The 21,175-nt window shown below is 52.0% G+C and overlaps 1 protein-coding gene across 1 annotated transcript in view; it reads left to right on the forward strand.

The window, feature by feature from the left end:
• Positions 1-9,878: 9,878 nt before the first annotated feature.
• Positions 9,879-21,175, forward strand: part of SLC12A3 (solute carrier family 12 member 3) — a 52,919-nt gene continuing 41,622 nt past the window's right edge. Inside the window, exons 1-6 of the mRNA XM_007993386.3 lie at positions 9,879-15,356; positions 16,912-17,058; positions 18,134-18,209; positions 19,533-19,628; positions 19,900-20,039; positions 20,430-20,540. Coding sequence (XP_007991577.1) covers positions 15,075-15,356; positions 16,912-17,058; positions 18,134-18,209; positions 19,533-19,628; positions 19,900-20,039; positions 20,430-20,540 — 852 coding nt within the window. The 5' untranslated portion in view covers positions 9,879-15,074. The remainder of the gene's footprint in view (positions 15,357-16,911; positions 17,059-18,133; positions 18,210-19,532; positions 19,629-19,899; positions 20,040-20,429; positions 20,541-21,175) is intronic.

Raw genomic sequence — 21,175 nt, forward strand, 5'->3', positions numbered from 1 at the left:
TGCTAGGTAGCCGGAATATCTGAGGTAAATCAAGCACTGATTTGTTCCCAGAGTTGTGCATAATGCTTTAAAAGTGGGCTGGTTTTTTTTCCTCTTGGCCCGGATCACCTAAGTGAAGTACTCGTTGTTCTAAGTTGCTAACCCAGGGAAAGAGGATATTTTCCTGTCCTAACCTTGGTTTTTGAAATAAGCTTCTCCTATGTGCCCTCCCTGGGGTCTCTGGCCCACAGCGGATTGCTCAGCAGATATGTGAATGAGCAGATGCTTTGCTTTGGCCTCCTGTGCCAAGCTCCTCCCCACATCCTCTCGAACAGCTCCATGTGCCTAGATTCAGACTCCGTGATTCACCATGGGGTCCCTTAATAGGCATTCAGTCTGAAAGAAGGTGGAGGAGAATGTCTCCCAGGATGAGATGAGACTCAGGGCTGTTCCTTCAAAGACAGAAACTTGCAGAGCTGCACAGCAGCAGGGAAACATTGAGAAGGGGGTGGAAATTTGATGTACTGTGAATAACGAAGGCCAGATCTTTAAAAAGAAAAAGGGAGGGGGTGCTGGCAGAAACCCAACTGCACTGGCACACTGTACGCCCGGCTGCCTTTGCCCTTGAGCTTCTATTTCTTGGGGATGGGGAGGGCAAAAAAGTTTGCCCTGGACACTGGCTTCTGTTTGAGCAGGAAGTGGGGAGCCAGTGATCCCAGAGGGGACTTCAGTATCAGAACATATGCTTTGGTGGCCTAAGCAGACCTGGCCTAGGCAGGCTTTCAGGTGGCACTCAGGGCTTTATGGCCTGCAGATAAGGCCCCTTCATCTGGGTCAGACTTAGCAAATAAAAATATAGGACACTCAATTAAGTTTGCATTTCGGATAAATAGTGAAGAAGTTCCTAGTGTAAGTATGTCCCAGTTCTATGTGGCTTCCCTATCTGGGCTTGCCTCTGCTGGTACTTGCTGCCCAGAGACCTTCAGGCCTGCCACGGGCTGCCGGGAGCTCTCTAGTGGAACTGGATTACCCTGATTTTGTGCATTGTTTGTGCTTGTGTGGGCATCAGAAATGACGGTGAGATACACAGTTTTGAAGAGCTCAGCGGGCAGCTGAGTGGGATAATGTGGGCCCCAGTTGACCTCAGTGTCTGTCATCTACTGTGTGTTTTTCAACCAGCAATTTCAAATACTGTGTATTTTAGAAAGAAAGGAAAGAGGCAAAGTACAGCCTTTCTCACTTGATCAGTAACTTGTGTTAGAAACTCAGTGGGGGAGAATTCTTTGCGTTTTTAAGTTGACTGATTATTTTCCTTTTTTTCATTTTTGCTTTTCTCAAGTCACTCTGTGTGGTGCTTGTGGGAGAAGGGAGAGGGTGGGAGAGCGTTGGTGGATGTGTTCTGCATGTTCCTTTCTGTACAGTAACTTGTGCATTTACTCTGTTTAGGATGGTTCCTTCACCACCACCCCTGTCTGTAGCCAGTAAATTTCTGGAATGTTCTCCCAGAGTGCCATGTGCCCCCTTTGTTCAGTCCTTCAGTGGAGCAGAAACCTTTCTCAGGCCTTTCCTGGGAATATCCTTAGCTGAGGCACAGCCTGGGGGCTCCTCAGAAGGTGACAGAAGTGCCTCTACCTGGCCTCGGAGGTTAATGAGCCAGGCCTGCCTCTTCTCCACTCCCTGCAAAGAAGGCTCCTAAGGCTTATCCAGTCCCTGGGTCTGCGAAGTCCCCAGAGGTCTCTGTAAGTACAGGACTCCCATGCCAGCTCTGAATTTGTGCTTTCTCCCCATGAGCTTCAGAATTCTGGGGGGAAAGGTCAGATTCTGGCTGCAGGTGTGGTGGGACAGTAAGTCAGAAGCATTCTGGTGATAAACCCAGCATGTGGCATGCATTCTGGGGCTGGAAACAGCTAAGATCTGTAACCCCTTATTTTAGACCTTCAGTGGAAAGCATTTTAAATGGAGGTTGAGAGCCACTTATTGGCCTTGGGGAAGGAGAGCCGGAATTTGGGAGCCATGTTTTGGTGGGGTGGCAGAAGAGGCTTGGTCCTGACCTTGGAACAGATGTCTCCTGCTCTCTTAGACAGTAGCTGCCTGTGCTTTTGACCAGGGCAGGTGTTTTCAGGATCTGGGGAATGGGATTCTGCTCGAGGACGTGCAGATGGCTAAGGGGGTAGGGTGTTCATATCTCTCCACCTGGGGACCCACCCTAACACGGTGATGGCAGGTCAGCTGCCCAGTGGCCTGTGTGCTATCCCTGAAGGGGCTCCACAAAAGAGTTTCAGCCCCTCCCTTTGCCTGGGGCCCTCAGCTTGTGCTGGCATCTGAGAGGCCATTTCCTGATGAGTCACCTGGGAATCTGGGCCTCAGACCCCATCAGCAGGTTTAATGGCCTCCTGTGGGACTGCACAGCACCTCCTGGAGCTGGGGCTGGCAGCCTGTGGCTGTGGCGGGGAAACTGTCGGGCTGGGAATGGTGGCAAGAGGGCCTCTGGGGGTAAGGGTGGCCCTGTTTATTTGGGTTTCTTTTTTTTTTTTTTTCTTTTTATTTGAGACAGAGTTTTGTTCTTGTTGCCCAGGCTGGAATGCAATGGTGCAATCTCAGCTCACCGCAACCTCCGCCTCCCAGGTTCAAGCGATTCTCCTGCCTCAGCCTCCTAAGTAACTGGGATTACAGGCATGCGCCACCATGCCCAGCTAATTTTGTATTTTTAGTAGAGATGGGGTTTCTCCATGTTGGTCAGGCTGGTCTCGAACTCCTGACCTCAGGTGATCCGCCCACCTTGGCCTCCCAAAGTCCTGGGATTACAGGCTTGAGCCACCACACCCTCAGATTTCTTAAGAGCTGAAGGCTTTTCAGTTGGGTGAGGATTCTTTCTGGGTCCTCAGTTAAAACCATTAGAATGCCACCCAAATGGCAAAGGAAGAAGACAAAGTTAAGCCCATTGGTCCCCCCAACATGAGTGACACCTCAGCTGTTCCTGGAAATGGCCAGGTTTTCATAGAAGCCCTGAAAAGCAAACAGCCACAGAGAAATATGAGGACTGATGGTGGGAAGTGAGGCCCCAGAAGCTGGGAAAGCTGCCTGCTGGCAGTGCTATTGCGGGGAGAGACGTTTTCGTTGGAGAGGTTGGCTGGAAATTCTTTTTCCTCAGTTTTCCCAAATGTGTCCTTCCCTTAGCGCCAGTCTAGAGGCATCACCCCCACCACACCACTGACCCTACCACACTCAGGTTGGGTCTCTGATCAGCTGGACAGAGCAGTTGGCTTGAATTTTTAGGAAAATTTGAACCAAACCAAAAAGGACACTTTTTTCCTTCAAAAACAGACGTTTAAGATGTGGCCCTCTGGTGGCTGGCAGCTGTCAGTGGCATCAGAAAGCACAAGAACATCAGACTTCCTTGAAAACTAAATTTTGAAAGGGTCTTCTCAACAGCGGGAGGCGGAGGATGGGAAGAGGGAAAGGTAAGGAACATGGAATGACCGTGCCCTGGCCGGAGGGAGCAAGTCCTGGCCAGGCAGTCGCCCTGCACCGCAAGGCTTCAGAGCTTGGGAGCTGCGAGTCCTTCCATTGCGGGGAACCAGTTTGCTCTTGTAGGAAGCAGGCACGCCAGTTTCTACTCCATCAGGCCACTGGGAAGAGGAAGTTAAAACCTGTTGCCTGTCGCACAGGGGGCTCTCCATAAATAAACGTTCATTGTAGCCACCCAGCTCCCTGCCTTGTGCAGACGATCTCCAAGACTGTAGGGACGTCCTCCACCACTGGGCTTCTGCCCTTCAAAACAGGGCCTGCACATGGGTGCAGGTCAAATCAATGACTCCCACCTCAGGGATGCCTTTTTTATTTTTTATTATTATTTTTTTTTTGGCAAGAGACAAAATTAGGTCAACATTGATGAGCCAAAATTTTGCCAATGGGGAAAGACATTGACATGTCAAGTTCAACTTGCGGTTCCTGTTTCTTTAGGAACTGCTAAGTGGAGAATGCAGTTCAAGAAATGTTTAAGGGTCTACCTCGTGCCAGGCATTATTCTAGGCACAGGGTCACAATGGTGAACTGAATCAAGATCTCTGCCCTCAAGGAGCTTCCTTCTTAGTGGAGTGAGAGACAATAAGGGGCCTCTTCCTATAAGGGTCTCTCCTTCCAGGCTGACTCAAGAGCTTCACTCATCCATTCAGCACCCGCCATGGCCCTTGAGGCAGGGTCCCATTCTGTCTCCTTGGTTGGAGTACAGTGGCGCGATCTCGCCTCACTGCAACCTGCGCCTCAGGGGCTCAAGCGATCCTCCCACCTCAGTCCTCTAAGTAGCTGGGACTACAGGCACGCGCCACCACATCCAGCTAATTTTTATGTATTTTTTGTAGAGATGGGGTTTTGCCATGTTGCTCAGGCTGGTCTTGAACTCCTGGACTCAAGTGATCTGCCAGCCTCAGCATCCCAGAGTACTGGGATTATAGGCGTGAGCCACCGTGCCTGGCCCACTATGGGGTGATTTCTGAGACTAAGGTGCAATCTCTGCTTTTTGAGGTTCCCTGTGTGGTTGGGGAAAAGAGAAAAGCAGGTTATGTACATGTGCACACAGACACACCATAATCGAATAGGAAGCCTTAAGAAATGCCACAAAAAGCCTGGCATGGTGGCTCACACCTGTAATCCCAACATTCTGATGGCCGGGGCAGGAGGATCACTTGAGCCCAGGAGTTTGAGACCAGCTTGGGCAACATGGTGAAACCCTGTCTCTATTAAATATATATATATACAAAAATTAGCCAGGTATGGTGGCATGAGCCTGTAGTCACAGCTACTTGGAAGGCTGAAGCAGGAGATCGCTTGAACCCGGGAGGCAGAGTTCTAGGCTGCAGTGAGCCGAGATTGAGCCACTGAACTTCAGACACTTCAGCAGCCCCTGTGACAGAGCAAGACCCTGTGTCAAAAAACAAACAAACAAACAAAAAAAGACCCCACAAGGAAGGGTCATATAAAGGGGAAAGATTCTGGCCAGGGATACAGGGGCTGTCTGCAAGTGACCAAGATTCAGACCTACAGAGATGGGAGAACACTGTATGGGTGTGGCCATCCTGCTAGCCCAGGATGCTGGGACCCCCCAGGTCCCTCGGTCTGGCCACAGCTGGCCTGAATAATATGCCCCAGCGGTGTCATGCAGCTGTTAATCTCTCCCATGACCCTGAAGCAGGAGAAACAGCAGGACTCAGGTGAGCTGAGGGGCCTGCCAGAGGTCCCAGGCCTCATGTTCATCCCTTACCTGGCCAAGCAGAAGCCTGACTCTAGGGCATCTCCCTTGTTCAAGAGGTAAGTATGTGGTGGGTATGGAGGGGACCTGGGGTGTATGTGGCCCGTGAGGCAGAGAGATGAGTCAGGGGTGGTCTGACTTGGGGACACATACTTGTCTGTGCAAACCAATAATTATAAGGTTACCTGTTGTCCTTGGGCAATTAATCCAGCACAGAAGGGCTGGTATCCAGTGCATGTATTCCTGTGTCTAACCAGGAGAGAAAAAGCTCTTTAAAAGCCTTTTACAACATGAAAGATAACTTTAAAAAAAAAAAAATTTTAGATCAGCAATCCCTTTATCAAGAAGAGCCAGATTCTGTGCTGCACACAGCCTTAGTTAACGTCTTCCCTCCAGCTCCGCGCCAGCTTTGCAGTTCATAGCCCTGGCTTCATCTTAGAATCACCCAAGGAGTTTCGCCGCTACTGATTTCCAAGGCCCTGCCCCCTGAGCTTCCCACTTAACTGGCCTGGGGAGGGGCCGAGGCACTGATTCTTATTTTGTAAAAGTTTCCCAAGTGATTTTCATGCCCTGCTAGGGTCAGGAACTATTGCTGTGACTGAAGCAGGGAGTGATGAAGTAGGCCTGTGGACCTTTCTAAATGTGGAAATCCCCCAAACCCCTTCCCCAACACAGATTTTCATACAATGTCTGAGATGTACTAAATAGGAAGACACAAATTCTATCTGGTTAGGGAAAAACATGCACCACGCCAAGTCCCATTGGGTCACCTTGCCCACTCTATACCCCTCAAGGTCAAAGCCAACCTAGCCGCCGTCCAACGTGTTTTTTAATGTTGGGAAGTTAACCATTAAAAATGGTATCAGAGGCTGGGCACGGTGGCTTAGGCCCGTAATCCCAGCACTTGGGGAGGCCTAAGCAGGCGGATCACTTGAGGTCAGGAGATTGAGACCAGCCTGGCCAACATGGTGAAACCTAGTCTCTACCAAAATACCAAAAAAAATTAGCCAGATGTAGTGGTGCGCGCCTGTAATCTCAGCTACTCGGGAGGCTGAGACAGGAGAATGGCTTCACAGATTGCAGTGAGCCGAGTTTGCGCCACTGCACTTCAGCTGAGCAACAGAGTGAGACTCCCTCTCAAAAAAAAAAAAAAAAATGGCATCAGATAAAGAGTATCATTGTGTGTGAGGGGCTCAGGGGGCACATTTTTCAGGAAATCAGAAGTGAATGAGCACTTGACAGCTCTGGTTGGAACCCAGGGACCCTGATCAAAGATACTCTTTCCCAGTGTCTGGCTGCCCCTGGCCTTCCCGCATTCACCACTGGCAGGTACACTGAATGGGCTTGTCCTGAGCCTCTTCAGTGCACAGTGCTGCCGCTAACTGCAAGCTCCTTCCGGGTAAGGAGCCGACTTCTGTTCCCCAGACCACCCCTCAAACTTCCGCTGTGGGGCTCCATACCCTGCAGGACCTGCACCGAGCCAGAGCACGAAGGTCCACCGTGGCCCCAGCCTGGAGTGCAAACTCCCCTTGGAGGCAAGCCCCAGTGCCTTTTTGCATCTGAACCCTGGGGTGCTGGGTGACCACTGGCAGAAGACCCTTTAGAGCTCTGCTGGGGGATGGTAAGGAGGTCAGCCACTTATTTCAGGTATTTGGCGGAGAGTTAACCAGATGATGTTGGAGAGCCTCTGGATACTGAGCTTCTAGGACTCTGAACGTTCTCTGCTTTTACATGCGTGCAATGCCTGTCAAGGTCTGGGCTCTGATGACTCTAAAAGCCAACTCTCTGTGTTTCTGCTTTTGGACCTGAGCTCCTCCTCTTCCCACTCCTCCCTCTGCCTCAACTTCTAAAAATTAAAAAGAAACCAACAAAAACATTAGCAGCTTCCCTTACCAAAAAGCACTGCCTTAAACAAGTAGACACCTTTCTTTTCTGGTAGCTTGAGGGCTAGAACCAAAACAAACAAAAAGTTTATATTTGCAGAGCATTATTAATGTCCTCCAAAATGCTGCTTTCGTAAATCCCCTCTTAATATCATCAGAAAACCCATGGCTGGGTAGAATTATCTCCATTTGACAAACGGTGACCTAAAAGCACCAGGTCAGAAAGTAGGCTGAACAGATCTCAGCCAGGCCTCTCCGCTCACATCCTTCCTCACTCCCTGGACTGGGCCTGGCTTGAGGGAGTGGGTTGGGAGCTTAGCTTTCAAAAGCAGCTCTGAGATTCTAGGCCTCCTGGTTCTGGTAGCAGGAGCAAGTCATAGGCCCCTAGACTCCAAAAATATCCATTAAAGAGTGTTCTGATTTGAAGTCTACCTGTGGAATTCAAAATGGAACAGAATGATCATGTTTCTCCTATTGCTTTCAAGAAAAAAAGAAAAGGTTTCCAATGAAATTTGAAAATGAAAGGCTGGCCGGGCACAGTGACTTACGCCTGTAATCCCAGCACTTTGGGAGACCAAGGCAGGTGGATAACTTGAGCTCAAGAGTTTGAAACCAGCCTGGGCAAGAAGACCCTGTCTCTACAATAATATTTTAAAAAATTAGCTGGGTGTAGTGTAGTCGCAGCCTGTAGTCCCAGCTACTCAGGAGGCTGAGATGAAAGGATCGCTTGAGCCTGGGAGATGAGGCTGTGGTGAGCTGTAATCGCGCCACTGCATTCCTTGGTGACAGAGTGAGACCCTGTCTCAAAAAAAAGAAAGGTCAATGATAGTGAAGACAATGGGTTCGAGTCCTTGGTTTCTTGGGAGAGCACATTGGCAGAGTCATCAGGGTGGAGGAACATATGCTTGTGTCTGTTATTACAGGGCTGAATTTTTATTAGAATTACTGCTCCAGTTCGTGTTGATGCAGCAGGGCTGAGCTCCAGCTAAACCTGCATGGACAGATAAAGGGTTGATGGGGATTTATTTATTTATTTATTTATTTATTTATTTATTATGAGAAGAGGAAGAGGGGAAGAAAGTAAATCTCACTCTTTTATTAGGTAATGACTACTGATCATGATTGCGCTTTCTGCCTTGGCTGCCAGGAAGCTCCAGACTAACATTGGACTTTGTCCTTCTTAAATAATTGCTTATCTATTTGCTTTTTTGTGTCATCTACCTCACTCTACCCTGGTACAAGCCAGAGGAAATCATCCTCTCTCTGAACCCGTGTAGCATTTATCCAGGGATTTATGTATTCCTGCCTTGGCTTGTGGCTATTTGTTGGCCTTACCTCCCCTGATGAATGGTATGCTCCTGAGGACTATGACCATGCCTTATCCTTCTGTGTGTCCTTCAAAATAGCCAGATTGTGTTTAATGCATATCTATATGGAATGCATATCTATATGGAATGAATGTTGGCTAGATAAGATTTTTTTTTTTTTTTAAGTCTGTCCATGAAGAAAAAGGAACTAGGAGTACTCCTTTCTTTTTGTTTTTTCTTTTTTTTTTTTTTTTTTTGAGACAAGATCTCACACTAGAGCCTGGCAAACACAGTTCACTGCAGCCTCAACTTCCTGGGCTCAAGTGATCTTCCCACTTCAGCCTCCCAAGTAGCTGGAACCACAGGCGTGCACCACTATGCCTGGCTAATCTTTAAATTTTTTTGTAGAGACGGGATTCTCTATGTTGCCCAGGCTGGTCTTGAACTCCTGGGCTCAAGCAATCCTCCCGCCTCAGCCTCCCAAAGAGCTGGGATTACAGGCTTAAGCCACCACACCTGGTTGGGAGTCCTTCCTTTAACAATGAAAATGTCTTAACTCATCATGTATGTTTCCTTGTTGGCTTTAGCTATCGATAGCTTCAAGTACTTTAAAGCACTTTAGTGTCAAAGTGCTATAACATTGTCCAGGTAGAGGACCAGGACTGCAATAGACACACCTGTGGGCTCCTCAAAGCTCAATTTCTTTCTTGCTTTTTTTTTTTTTTTTTTTTTTTTGAGACGGAGTCTCACTCTGTCGACCAGGCTGGAGTGCAGTGACGCGATCTCAGCTCACTGCAACCTCCACCTCCTGGGTTCAAGCGATTCTGCTGCCTCAGCCTCCCGAGGAGCTGGCATTACAGGTGCCCGCCACCACGCCCGGCTAATTTTGGTATTTTTAGTAGAGATGAGGTTTCACCATCTTGGCCAGGCTGGTCTTGATCTCCTGACCTCATGATCCACCTGCCTCAGCCTCCCAAAGTGGTGGGATTACAGGTGTGAGCCCCTGCACCCATCTTCAAGGCTCAATTTCTTGGTCCTGGTTGCTGAGGAGGTTGCAGTCCAGCCTCTGGCTTCCCAGGCCTTCCCAGTGCCCTGTACCTCCATTGTTTCTCTGCACCCCCTGCATTGTACAGGTTTTTTTTTATGTGTGTTCCCCTCTTCCCCACGAGCATCAAGTCTGTGAGCCCTTGTGGGCAGGGACCCAGATTCCACCCAGTGCACCCCTGGGCCCTGGTGCCATACTGGCCTGGGGCAGCCATTGGTTGGGGAAGATGTTGTGTGGGTTCATCACTGTCTCAAAACCAGAGGAGCCACACCCCAGAGGAGGAAGCCGGCGGAGTTCTGGTATCGTTGCTGCAGCTGGTGTTGTGAATCAGGCCGACGAGCAGCGCATCCTCTTACCCGGCTATTTCACGACACCAGGGTTGCATCATACCCATCCTCTCCAGGCGAGCCTCGTGGGACCGGGCCGGACACAAGGACCTGGGGATGGGGTTGGGGTGGGAGTCTGTGTGTGAAAGCTTGTCCTCTGCAACCCACTGGATCTCAGCCCAGACCGCTCCTCAGAATCACCTGCAGCTTTCAAAAAACTCTGATGTTTGCCCCTCACCTCCTCTTGCTCAGGTCCACAGAATCTCCCATTAGAATGTGAGCTCTAGGAGGGCAGGGTCTGTGTCTTGTTCCCTGTGGTGCCTTCCTTGCCTAGCACAGGGCATGGTATGCAGCAGGGACTCAATAAACGCAGTGGAGTGAAGAAACAATTAGATCCCTTTTAGCCTCATCTCCCACCATTTCTTCCCTCCTTTCCCCACCCCACAGCACTATGTGGGCCTCAGTCCCACTGCCTCTCCCCCTGCACTGACCACACCTCTCCTGAGCTCCTTTCCCTCCTCTCCCCTGTCCTCATCTCCCCTCCATCCTCACCCACACACCTACCCTCCCCTCTCCCCTCCTTCCTCTGGACAGCCTTCCTCCTCTGCTGGCCAGTTGCATGATCTCCTTGCTGGTCTATCTGCCAGGTTAGGCTGTGAGGTTCAGTGCTCGGTACACAGGAGGAACACAATAAATGCCGAGTTGCCTCTGTAGCCGCAAAGACAGGAGGCCCTGAGATTCTGAGGTTGCAGCAGGGCCTTCTGTCCTTAGCGTTTCAGGACCTGCATCTGGGGTTTCTGCTTCTCTGGGATTTCCGCTTCTCCGGTTTCCTGACAGCTGAGAGTTTCCGCTTCTTCACTGCTCCTGTTCTGTCTGAGATCCAGGAGATCCGAAGGGCCCACTGCACTCAGCCAGGGGAGAGGGATGCCTGGCACTGGTAGAGGAGGCATTTCCATTTTGCTGCTGCAAAGCTGAGGTTCACCCAAGTCAGTTTCATGCTCAAAGTCACACAGAAACGGCCAGAACTGAGACTCTTTGCAGCCAAATCAAGGGCTTTGCTCCAGGCACATAGAACCTCAGATCAGAAGGGCCTGGCCCATGGGTTCTCCCGGAAGCCAGAGTCCTGAAAGATAGGGACTGTGTTTGACCTAGCACTGCGTCCCCACTGACCATCAAAAAGAGTGCCTCTGTAAACATTTCTGAAATTGATTAAATTCCATCCAAATGCAACTTCCCCTTCCTGGGGATCTGTGCTTCGGGACAAGGTGTCTGACAGTCTCTCAGCATGTCCTGTTGATGAGTCCTTCGAGGGGACCTGCTAAAACCCTATCTTACCCCATAGAGAGGCAGAGGGGCAGAAGAGGTTTCTTGAAGAAGCAAATGTCCCCCTGCTGAACAGGCCAGGGTTTTCTGGAGGGAGGAATGAGTGACTTGCCCAAGGTCACCCTTGGCAAGCACAGTCAGGGCCCCTCACTCTGCCCAGGGCCACAGCACTGCTGGAAACCAGCCCGGGCCCCTTCAGGCTCCTTCTTCTGTGAGATCTTAATCAGGAATTTTCCACAGCTGCCCAGGGACAGGGTGTGTAGGAATGGTGTGAGCTGATAAAAGGCGGCTGTGATTTTCGCCAGACAAATGGCAGTTTAAGAGGGAGATGAGCAATAAGATCTGCCCCGAGGGCCCCATGAGGGACTGAGCAGAGAGAGGCCTCCACAAATCCTCTCCCCTAACAAAACCAGGGTGGGACCCTCAAGCCTTCAGCCCCACTGGCAGATGCCTCTCTGAGGAGGGGCTGGGAATCCAAGGAAGTGGATAGGGAGGCCTGTGGGTCATTAAGAGGTGCCCTGAGAAGATTTAAAAATTAACACCTATGGTAAATGTATAAGCTTTGCAAAAAAAAAAAAAGTGCACAGTGATCGTAACCTTTGGGGTTTGTCATTGAGGTCCTGTTAGCCTCAGCTCACCTCTAGATGCGAAACTAGAGGCTGAATGCTGAGCTGAGAGGGCCTGTGGAGTGGCCAGTTTCATCAACCCTGCTTGGGGTCATTCTGTCAGCCAAGGATTTCCACGGAGCCGTCCTTTGCCCTCTTTGCTTCTGCGTCCCCTTCATAATTCAACAAGCGTTTGTTGAATACCCACTCTGTACTGTTTTGTTGCCTGGGATTATCACTGAACAAAACAGGGCCAGATCCCTGCTTTTGTGAGTCTAACAAGGTGGATGAAATTTCTGTCTCCTCCCCAGAAAAGTGCACTGACGTATGAAAACTTATCCATGATTGTGTGGGACTCCTAGACCCTCATCTTGGAGGTGGACTCCCCAACAGTGTTTGCTGCCCTAACACCGGCTGAGCATTTCACCTACCCATTCTGCCTGGCCCTACAGCTGAGTAGGTACACCTGTCCCCAGTACCTCTGGACGAGGAGTAAGAGGATTAGCAAGGGGGACAGAGTGAGCCAGCCAGGCCTACCTGTGAGTTCTCAATCACCCAGTGCTGACTTGCTGTTGGGGGTCATGGAGCCCTAAGGATTTCGAGCACTGTAGAGCCAGTCCTGTGGGGGACCTGTGTGAACTCTGTAAGCCCAAGTCTAAGAGGCAGGGCTACGGAGGGAGAGGAGGTGGGTCCCTCCATATCCTTCCCAAGGATGACCAGAGCCAGACCATAAGCCAAGCTCAGATGTCTAGAGCTGGCGATGGCCTTTCTATCCCCTGCCTCCAGGAAGAGCAACTTATTCTCTAAGAATCAGGTCAGGGGTCCCCTCCTCCAGGAAGCCTTCCCTGGCTGTCCCTACTCTGACCCTCCTCCAGGGACATCTCTCCCATTGCTACCCTCACTACACAGCTGGGCTGATCTGTTTCCACACTGATTTCCCTCACGAACTGAGCAGTTTCGTGAGCACGGGCACAATGCCCACCATGGGTGTCCTTGGCTCCTATCGCCACCCATGGCATGGTGGGTGGTCAGTAAAGGTTTGTTGGGTAAATGGCAGCGAGATGGGAAACTCAGCAGAGGTGACAAAGAGATCAGTGATTTTCTTGTGAGCCACTAGGTCACCCCACTTCTGAGTAGCAGACTCCAAGATCGGGGAGTGTGTGCAGGGCATTCAACAGGAAGCCTCTTGGGGTCAGTACTTGTGGGTAGAAGGGAAGGAAGCAGGGCTGGACAGAGGGAGAAGTAAGCTTCGGTGTATACCCAAAGCCTCAGCTAGGGCAGGGTGCCAGGTCTTTATACCCAAATCCATCAGTCATTGAATGCTGGCCTCTGAGAAGAAAGGTGACCACAGGTGAGGCCAGCACCATAGGGGCTGACACTGAGAGCCCTCATAACAGCTGGGAAAATACACCCTCCATTTCTGGTGACACATCAAGTGTGTGCCCACTAACTCATCTCTCAAGACCCTGACTCACCTCTTGCATCCCCTGACAGCTCAAATTTCAACCACTTCCTCCCTGCAATGGCTTAGGCACCTCTGGTAACGAGAGTGCTGCTCCCATGCCACCAGCATTCAAGGTGTGGCCTCAGAGTGCTGGCAAAATTGGGTCCTGACCTGGTCCAGCACTGGTAGGGGGACTGCTCCTATGGGAGCTGGGGTGCCTTGTCTGGGATGGTTTCAGGAACCAGGAAAGGCGCTGGCTCCCCAGGCTTTATAACCCAATGGCCCTGCAGGCAGAGCCCAGGGAAACCCACACTTTGGGTGGTGCCTAGGGGCCCTGGAGGCCACCGGCTGGTCCCAAGCCCCAGGGCTTGTCAGTCTATTGGTGGATATGGATTCCAATTCTGACCTGCTGAACTCTGGTTTGAAGTTACTTGTAAATATACTGAGATGTCTCTGGAGGGACACATAGACATTGGGAGACAGGTTGGAGCTAAAGAGACTAACTTTGGGTGTGTGTGTGTATATCTTTTGAAATGTTATACCAGCTGGGTGCAGTGGCTCACGCCTGCAATCCCAACACTTTGGGAGGTGGAAGGCTGAGGTAGGAGACTCACTTGAGTCAGGAGTTTGAGACCAGCCTGGGTAACCAGGGTGGGGTGGTTGGGGTGACTTGAAACCCCATCTCTACAAAAAGTAAAAACAAATTAGCCAAACATGATGGTGTGTGCCTGTGGCCCCAGCTACTTGGGAGGCCGAGGAGGGAGGATTCTTGAGCTCTGGTGGGTGAGGCTTCAGTGAGCTGTGATTGTGCCACTGCATTCCAGCCTGCGTGACAGAGGAAGGCCCTATCTCAAAAAAAGTTATGTAATTCATCTATTCAAAACTACTAAATAATAATTTAAAAATTTATTTTCATTTTTATTTTTTTTGAGACAGAGTCTCTCTGTTGCCCAGGCTGGAGTGCAATGGCTCAATCTCAGCTCACTGCAACCTCTGCCTCCTGGTTCAAGCAATTCTCCTGCCTCAGCCTCCCAAGTAGCTGGGATTACAGGTGCCCGCCACTACGCCCAGCTAATTTCTTTTATTTTTAGTAGAGACGTGGTTTCACTATGTTGGCCAGGCTGGTCTTGAACTCCCAACCTCAGGTGATCTGTCCACCTCGGCCTCCCATTACAAAATAAATTTTTTTTTTTTTTTTTTTTTTGAGACAGAGTTTCGCTCTTGTTGCCCAGGCTAGAGTGCAATGGCGTAGTCTCGACTCACCGCAACCTCTGCCTCCTGCCTCCTGGGTTCAAGCAATTCTCCTGTCTCAGCCTCCCAAGTAGCTGGGATTACAGTCATGCGCCACCACACCCAGCTAATTTTGTATTTTTAGTAGAGACGGGGTTTCTCCATGTTGGTCAGGCTGGTCTCGAACTCCCGACTTCAGGTGATCTGCCCATCTCAGCCTCCCAAAGTGCTGGGATTATAGGCATGAGCCACCATGCCCTGCCCTAAATAAATTTTTTAAAACCAAATACTAATATGAGAGGTTTTTGAACTCTCATAGAGTAGGACCCATAGTGTGTCCTCAGGCCACCAGGCTATTTCTAGGATCCCTTATAGGACCCTTCAGGGTCCTCTCTGACAGCTGTTCCTTCTTGGGTCCTGGCTGGAGATCTCTGCTGCCCCCAGACTCAGAGGAGCCACTCCAGGACTCAGGGAGTGGCTGGCTTTGGGCCAGCCCAGCCTTGCAGATCCAAGGCGGGTCCTCTATCTCCACAATCAAATGGTGCTCTGCCTCCCGCCCTGTCTGGGGACCCTGCTCACCAGCCACAGGCGGTTTAGGCCAACCTCCCTGCCTCCTCCCCAGTGCAGACGCAGCCTATAAAACCACCCTATGTGTCCTTGTTGACCCTGGACACCCAGGCGACAATGGCAGAACTGCCCTCCACAGAGACGCCTGGGGACGCTACTTTGTGTAGCGGGCGCTTCACCATCAGCACGCTGCTGAGCAGTGATGAGCAGTCTCCACCAGCTGCCTGTGACAGCAGCCACCCCAGCCACCTGACCCACGGCAGCACCTTCTGCATGCGTACCTTCGGCTACAACACGATCGATGTGGTGCCCGCGTATGAGCACTATGCCAACAGCACCCAGCCTGGGGAGCCCCGGAAGGTCCGGCCCACACTGGCTGACCTGCACTCCTTCCTCAAGGTAAGTGCTATCTCAGAAGACTGGCCACTTCCCTGCTGTGTGACCTCGACACAGTTACCTAACCTCTCTGAGTCTCGGTTCTGTCATCTGTGTCATGGGGATGGAGGCGTGTCTTCTTCCTGGATTGAGAGGCCCCAGTGAAATAGTGAAGCTGCAGAACTCTGCACACATGTTGGAATGTATATCAGCCAATCACTAGAACCCCAAAGGTAGAGTGGGAGGCCTAGAGAGGTAATGAGCTTCCAGTGAGTAGAAGTATGCAAGCAGGTTGCACGCACCTCAAAGAGATAGGGAAAGACGGGCCTGGGAAGGTTCACCTCAGACAGGGGGCTCGCCAGGCTTGCTGCCTGGGAGGCTGGACTGTGAAGAGTGGAGGGCTGGAAACTGGATTGTCATGACCCTTGTCTGGCCTCCCTTTTCCCATGTGACAATTGGGCAGAATTGTTCTTTTTTCTTTTTCTTTCTTTCTTTCTTTTTTTTTTTTTGTTGGAGACAGAGTCTGGCTCTGTCACCCAGGCTGGAGTGCAGTGGTGCAATCTCGGCTCACTGGAACCTCCACCTGCTGGGTTCAAGTGATTCTCCTGCCTCAGCCTCCCGAGTAGCTGGGATTACAGGCGTGCACCACCATGCCTAGCTAATTTTTGTATTTTTAGTAGAGATAGGGTTTTGCCACGTTGGTCAGGCTGGTCTCGAACTCCTGACCTCAAAGGATTCACCCACCTTGGCCTCCCAACGCGCTGGAATTACAGGCATGAGCCACCACGCCCAGCCCAGAATTGTTCTTGATTCTGAAGCTAAGACTTGACAAATTGACAGGACTTTTCCCCACCCTAGAGCAAACCAAGACATGGCCCTTTGCTCCACACTGAGATGAAGTGCCAGGAAGAAAGCCCCAGAGGAGGGCATCAGTCGCTTGGGGCACAAACCAGGAGACCTCCCAGTGCCCCAGAGGTAGAGGCCTGGTTTCAAGACCCAGCCCTCCAGGGACCAATTATGTGGCCTTGGACAAGCTTTCACCTCTCCAGGGTGATAATAATCCTGTCCCCCGTTACAAGGCTGGGCAACTGCCTAATCACTTCCAAGACCACTGCTGTCCCAGGGGGAAGAGGTGTTATGAGCAAGAGCGCCCAGGACTCCCAGTCTCCCGTGGCATCTGATCTTGGCTTACTGCAATCTCCACCTCCTGGCTTCAAAAGATCCTCCTGTGTCAGCCTCCCGAGTAGCTGGGACTACAGGTGCATGCCACCATGCCCAGCTAATTTTTGTATTTCTTAGTAGAGACAGGGTTTTACCTTGTTGCCCAGGCTGGTCTTGAACTCCTGAGCTCAAGCGATCCACCCACCTTGGCCTCCCAAAGTGCTGGGACTACAGGCGTGAGCCACCGCTCCTGGCCTAGGGAGTATTTTAAAAGCCCCTCAAGCAGCTCAACACCCAGTGGGCTGAGGGGCCGGGGGGTGCCCGGTATGGGGCACAGTGGTGCAGGTCAGTGGGCTGGATGCAGAGTCGCCATCCCTAGCACCCCTACCTGCCTGACTCGTGGTCTCTGGGCTGCCAGCAGGAAGGCAGACACCTGCACGCCCTGGCCTTTGACAGCCGGCCCAGCCACGAGATGACTGATGGGCTGGTGGAGGACGAGGCAGGCACCAGCAGCGAGAAGAACCCCGAGGAGCCCGTGCGCTTCGGCTGGGTCAAGGGGGTGATGGTGAGTGGGGTGTGGGTGCTGTTTGATGTCCAGAAATGGGGGTGGGGTGGCAGAGCTCCATCCAGGCTCAGCTCTGACTCTCAGGCCCTGGTGGGGCTTCAGTTTCCCATCTGTACAATGAATTCAATGAGTTAATAGATCAATCGATAATAGATTATTGCCTGCCAGGAAGTAATTAGAAGAAACTGTATTTCCCTAAAAAGCCACCAGGGGGCTGCACTAAACACACAATTCCGTAAATGTGTTTTTCTCCTCCATGAAGGGAAGGAAAAGGTTTGCTGTAGTGTGGAGCAGGATTAAGTTTCCAGACAGTAGAGAATCAAGTACATTTGGCTTTGGAGACATTATGGGACTTTACAGAGGGGATCTCATGGGTTGGAGAAGGCTTTAGCCCTGCTCTGGGAGGCAGGAGGCTGGGGTTCTGATCTTAACGCTGCCAACTTGCTGTGCCTCCGTTTCTCCATCTGAACCACGAGCCCTCCCCGACCCCCAGATGCTCATATTCAGAGCTGGGATCTCCCTCCCGGGCTGTGTTGCCAGAGCTGGGAACGGCCCTGCAACTCAGTGGGGCCGGCAACTACACCAGCCCCTCCCACCTGGAAGCTTCAGCCTCCATCTCCGCCTTTGGCTTTGCTTTAAATTTGGAAGCTGAAGTCACAGCCCCCTGAGCTCTGATATCTGCTTGTACATGGGGCACTGGCTCACCTGGCATTTGCTGAGCTCCCTGTAAATGCCAGGCTCTGGATCAACTGCCGACCACTGGGGCCATGGTCGTGCCTGGCAGACACAGGATCCTGGGCTTGGGATGGATACAGTGAGGGGGGACAGTGCTCGTAGCCCAGCGTCAGGCCTCAATGGGAGGGTGGGAAAATAGGTGGGAGGGATAGGTGGGTCTCTGGGTGCCTCTCACCCTCTTGCCCCATAGAACCAGACTCGGAACCTACTGACGTGGGTGAAGAAGGGACCCAGTTGTCCCCAGGGCCTAGGTGGTTGATACCCTGCCATAGCAAGGGACCCCTGTCGTTTGGCCTTGGGGTGTCCACCCAGGTGGCCTCTGACCCCCCTGTCCTCCCAGATTCGTTGCATGCTCAACATTTGGGGCGTGATCCTCTACCTGCGGCTGCCCTGGATTACAGCCCAGGCAGGCATTGGTGAGTGCCCCTCTGGGGAAGAGGAGGGAGGGCCTGCCTGAATCCTGTTCTTCCTAGGCCCCGAGGTTGCAGGATTAAACTTGAGCTGCAGAGACCAAAGGGCCAGGCCTGCTCCTCCCTAGTGCTGTCTCGAGCCCCTGCAGTGACAGGGGTCAGGGGGTGTGGCAGAGGCACGCTGGACATGGGGTCAGTAGGCCTAAGGGCTGTTTGCCCTCAGTAAGCCACTTAACCTCTCAGAGCTCATTTCTACCTCGAAGCATGCAGGTTAGAAAGTTGCCCTCTGGCCGGGCTCAGCAGCTCACACTTTGGGAGGCTGCAATCCCAGAGCTTTGGGAGGCCGAGGCAGGTGGATCACGAGGTCAGGAGTTCAAGACCAGCCTGGCCAACATGGTGAAACCCTGTCTGTACTAAAAATATAAAAAAATTAGCTAGGCTTGATTGGCGGGTGCCTGTAATCCCAGCTACTCGGGAGGCTGAGGCAGAGAATTGCTTGAACCTGGGAGGCAGAGATTACAGTGAGCCGAGATCACGCCACTGTACTCCAGTCTGGGTGACAGAGTGTAAGACTCCATCTCAAAAAAAAAAAAAAAGCTTCATTCTGTAGCCTACAGCTGCTCTGTAGCCTGCTGTGTGACTTTGGGCAAGTTTCTTCACCTCTCTGAGCCCTGGATTCCTCATTAGGAAAATGAAGGTGATAACAGAACATACCTCATGGAGCTGTTGTGGGATTTACAGGATGCAGGTAAAAACACAGCACAGATTTGGCTCCCAGAGGTGATCACGGAGTGGTAACTGCTACTTTATTTTTTATTATTAAATGAGGGTAGCTTCCCCCTCATGCCTAACAATCCAACAAATGCTGGCTCAAGGGCTCCCTGGCTATTCAGAGTATGGCAGGAGGTAGACAGAGACCCTTTTTTTTTTTTTTTTTTTTTTTTTTGAGATGAAGTCTCGCTCTGTCACCCCAGGCTGGAGTGCAGTGGCGTGGTCTTGGCTCACTGCAATTGCTGCCTCCCAGGTTCAAGCAATTCTCTGCCTCAGCCTCCCAAGTAGCTGGGATTACAGGCATGTGCCACCACGCCCAGCTAATTTTTGTATTTTTAGTAGAGACAGGGTTTCGCTATGTTGGCCAGGCTGGTCTTGAACTACTGACCTTGTGAACCGCCTGCCTCGGCCTCCCAAAGTGACAGAGACCCATTTTTCATATGAGAAAACTGAAGCTCAGAGAAGGGAGATGAATGTAGGTTGTGTGGTGAATAAGTAGGCGAACTGGGGCTCCTCCCCCGGGAAATGCCCTGCCTAAGCTTTGGGTGCTCCCTGCAGTCCTGACCTGGATCATCATCCTGCTGTCGGTCACAGTGACCTCCATCACAGGCCTCTCCATCTCGGCCATCTCCACCAACGGCAAGGTCAAGTCAGGTGGGCAATCCCCCTTCCCACCAAGGCCCTCCTCTCATGGGCTGCTAATCCTGGGAACAGGACTCCCAACTTCCCCAACCCAATGGGACACCCAGCCTCTCCTGTGGTTGCAGGAGAGGGCTCTAGGCAGGCTGTCTACACTACGAGATGGCCTCAGCTGTCTCCTGTGCCTTGGGTCCCATGGCCACCCTCTCCTGGCCTCTGCCTGCTCCGAGTCCACCCCAGCGAACCGACTCCTCTGGTTTCATGGTTTCCGACTCTGCCCTGATAGGTGGCACCTACTTCCTCATCTCCCGGAGTCTGGGCCCAGAGCTTGGGGGCTCCATCGGCCTCATTTTCGCTTTCGCCAATGCTGTGGGTGTGGCCATGCACACCGTGGGCTTTGCAGAGACTGTGCGGGACCTGCTCCAGGTGAGGCCGGCGGCTGGACCTGGGTAGAGGGATCCGGGGAGCCCACTGCACTCTCCTCTGCCCCATCTAGGCGGGGCCCTCCTGCTCCCTGCCTGACTTCACCCATCAGGAACCACAGCCTGATCACTGTGGGTGAGAGTGACAATCTCACCAATAAAGACCATTCCTTTCCCAGAAGTCCCCTTTGCCGGGGGTGGTGTGTGGCCTTTAGGGCCACATTGTCCAGGCCTATGCAGCAGCTGCTTTGCGGACTCGATGGCAGGGGTGGTGCTTGAGTTAACATCGTCCTAGAAGAGTGCACCCCACAGGAGGTGCCTCCTAGGTGGGCAGAGTCTGGGGGATGGGGAGTTCAGAGGGTGGCTTGCAGCCTGGCCCATTTTCCCTCCCCAGGAGTATGGGGCACCCATTGTGGACCCCATTAATGACATCCGCATCATCGGCGTGGTCTCTGTCACTGTGCTGCTGGCCATCTCCCTGGCTGGCATGGAGTGGGAGTCCAAGGTGAGGAGGCCATGGAGGAGAGGGACGTGGAGGTGGTCACGTGGAAAAGCGGGGGTCGCCAAGCCTGGGCCCTCCCTGGTCCTCTGCCTTTTCTTTTCTTTTCTTTTCTTTTTTGAGACAGAATCTTGCTCGATGCCCACGCTGGAGTGCAGTGGTACCATCTCAGCTCACTGCAACCTCCACCTCCCAGGTTCAAGCGATTCTCCCGCCTCAGCCTCCTGAGTAGCTGGGATTACAGGCACCTGCCACCACACCCAGCTAATTTTTGTATTTTTTGTAGAGACGGGGTTTCACCGTGTTGGTCAGGCTGGTCGCAAACTCCTGACCTCAAGTGATCTGCCTGCCTTGGCCTCCCAAAGTGCTGGGATTACAGGTGTGAGCCACCGTGCCCTGCTGCTTTGTATCTCTTTTGTGTGACAATCTAGGTTCCACATGGCTCAGGGTGGGCATGGTGGCTCCAGAGGGCTGGGCACCCAGACTCCTTCCGTCTTGTGCTCCCTCCATCCCTGCGTGTGGCCTTTGTCTACCTGGTCCACCATGCCCACATGCCCTCCAGTCAGAGGGAAAGCAAAGAAGGGGGAAATGAAAGGGAGGGAATTCCCTTTTCTCTTTCCTTTTGTGGCACCATCTGGAAG

This window comes from Chlorocebus sabaeus, chromosome 5 (assembly GCF_047675955.1).
Source record: "Chlorocebus sabaeus isolate Y175 chromosome 5, mChlSab1.0.hap1, whole genome shotgun sequence".
In the NCBI taxonomy this organism is placed as follows: domain Eukaryota; kingdom Metazoa; phylum Chordata; class Mammalia; order Primates; family Cercopithecidae; genus Chlorocebus; species Chlorocebus sabaeus.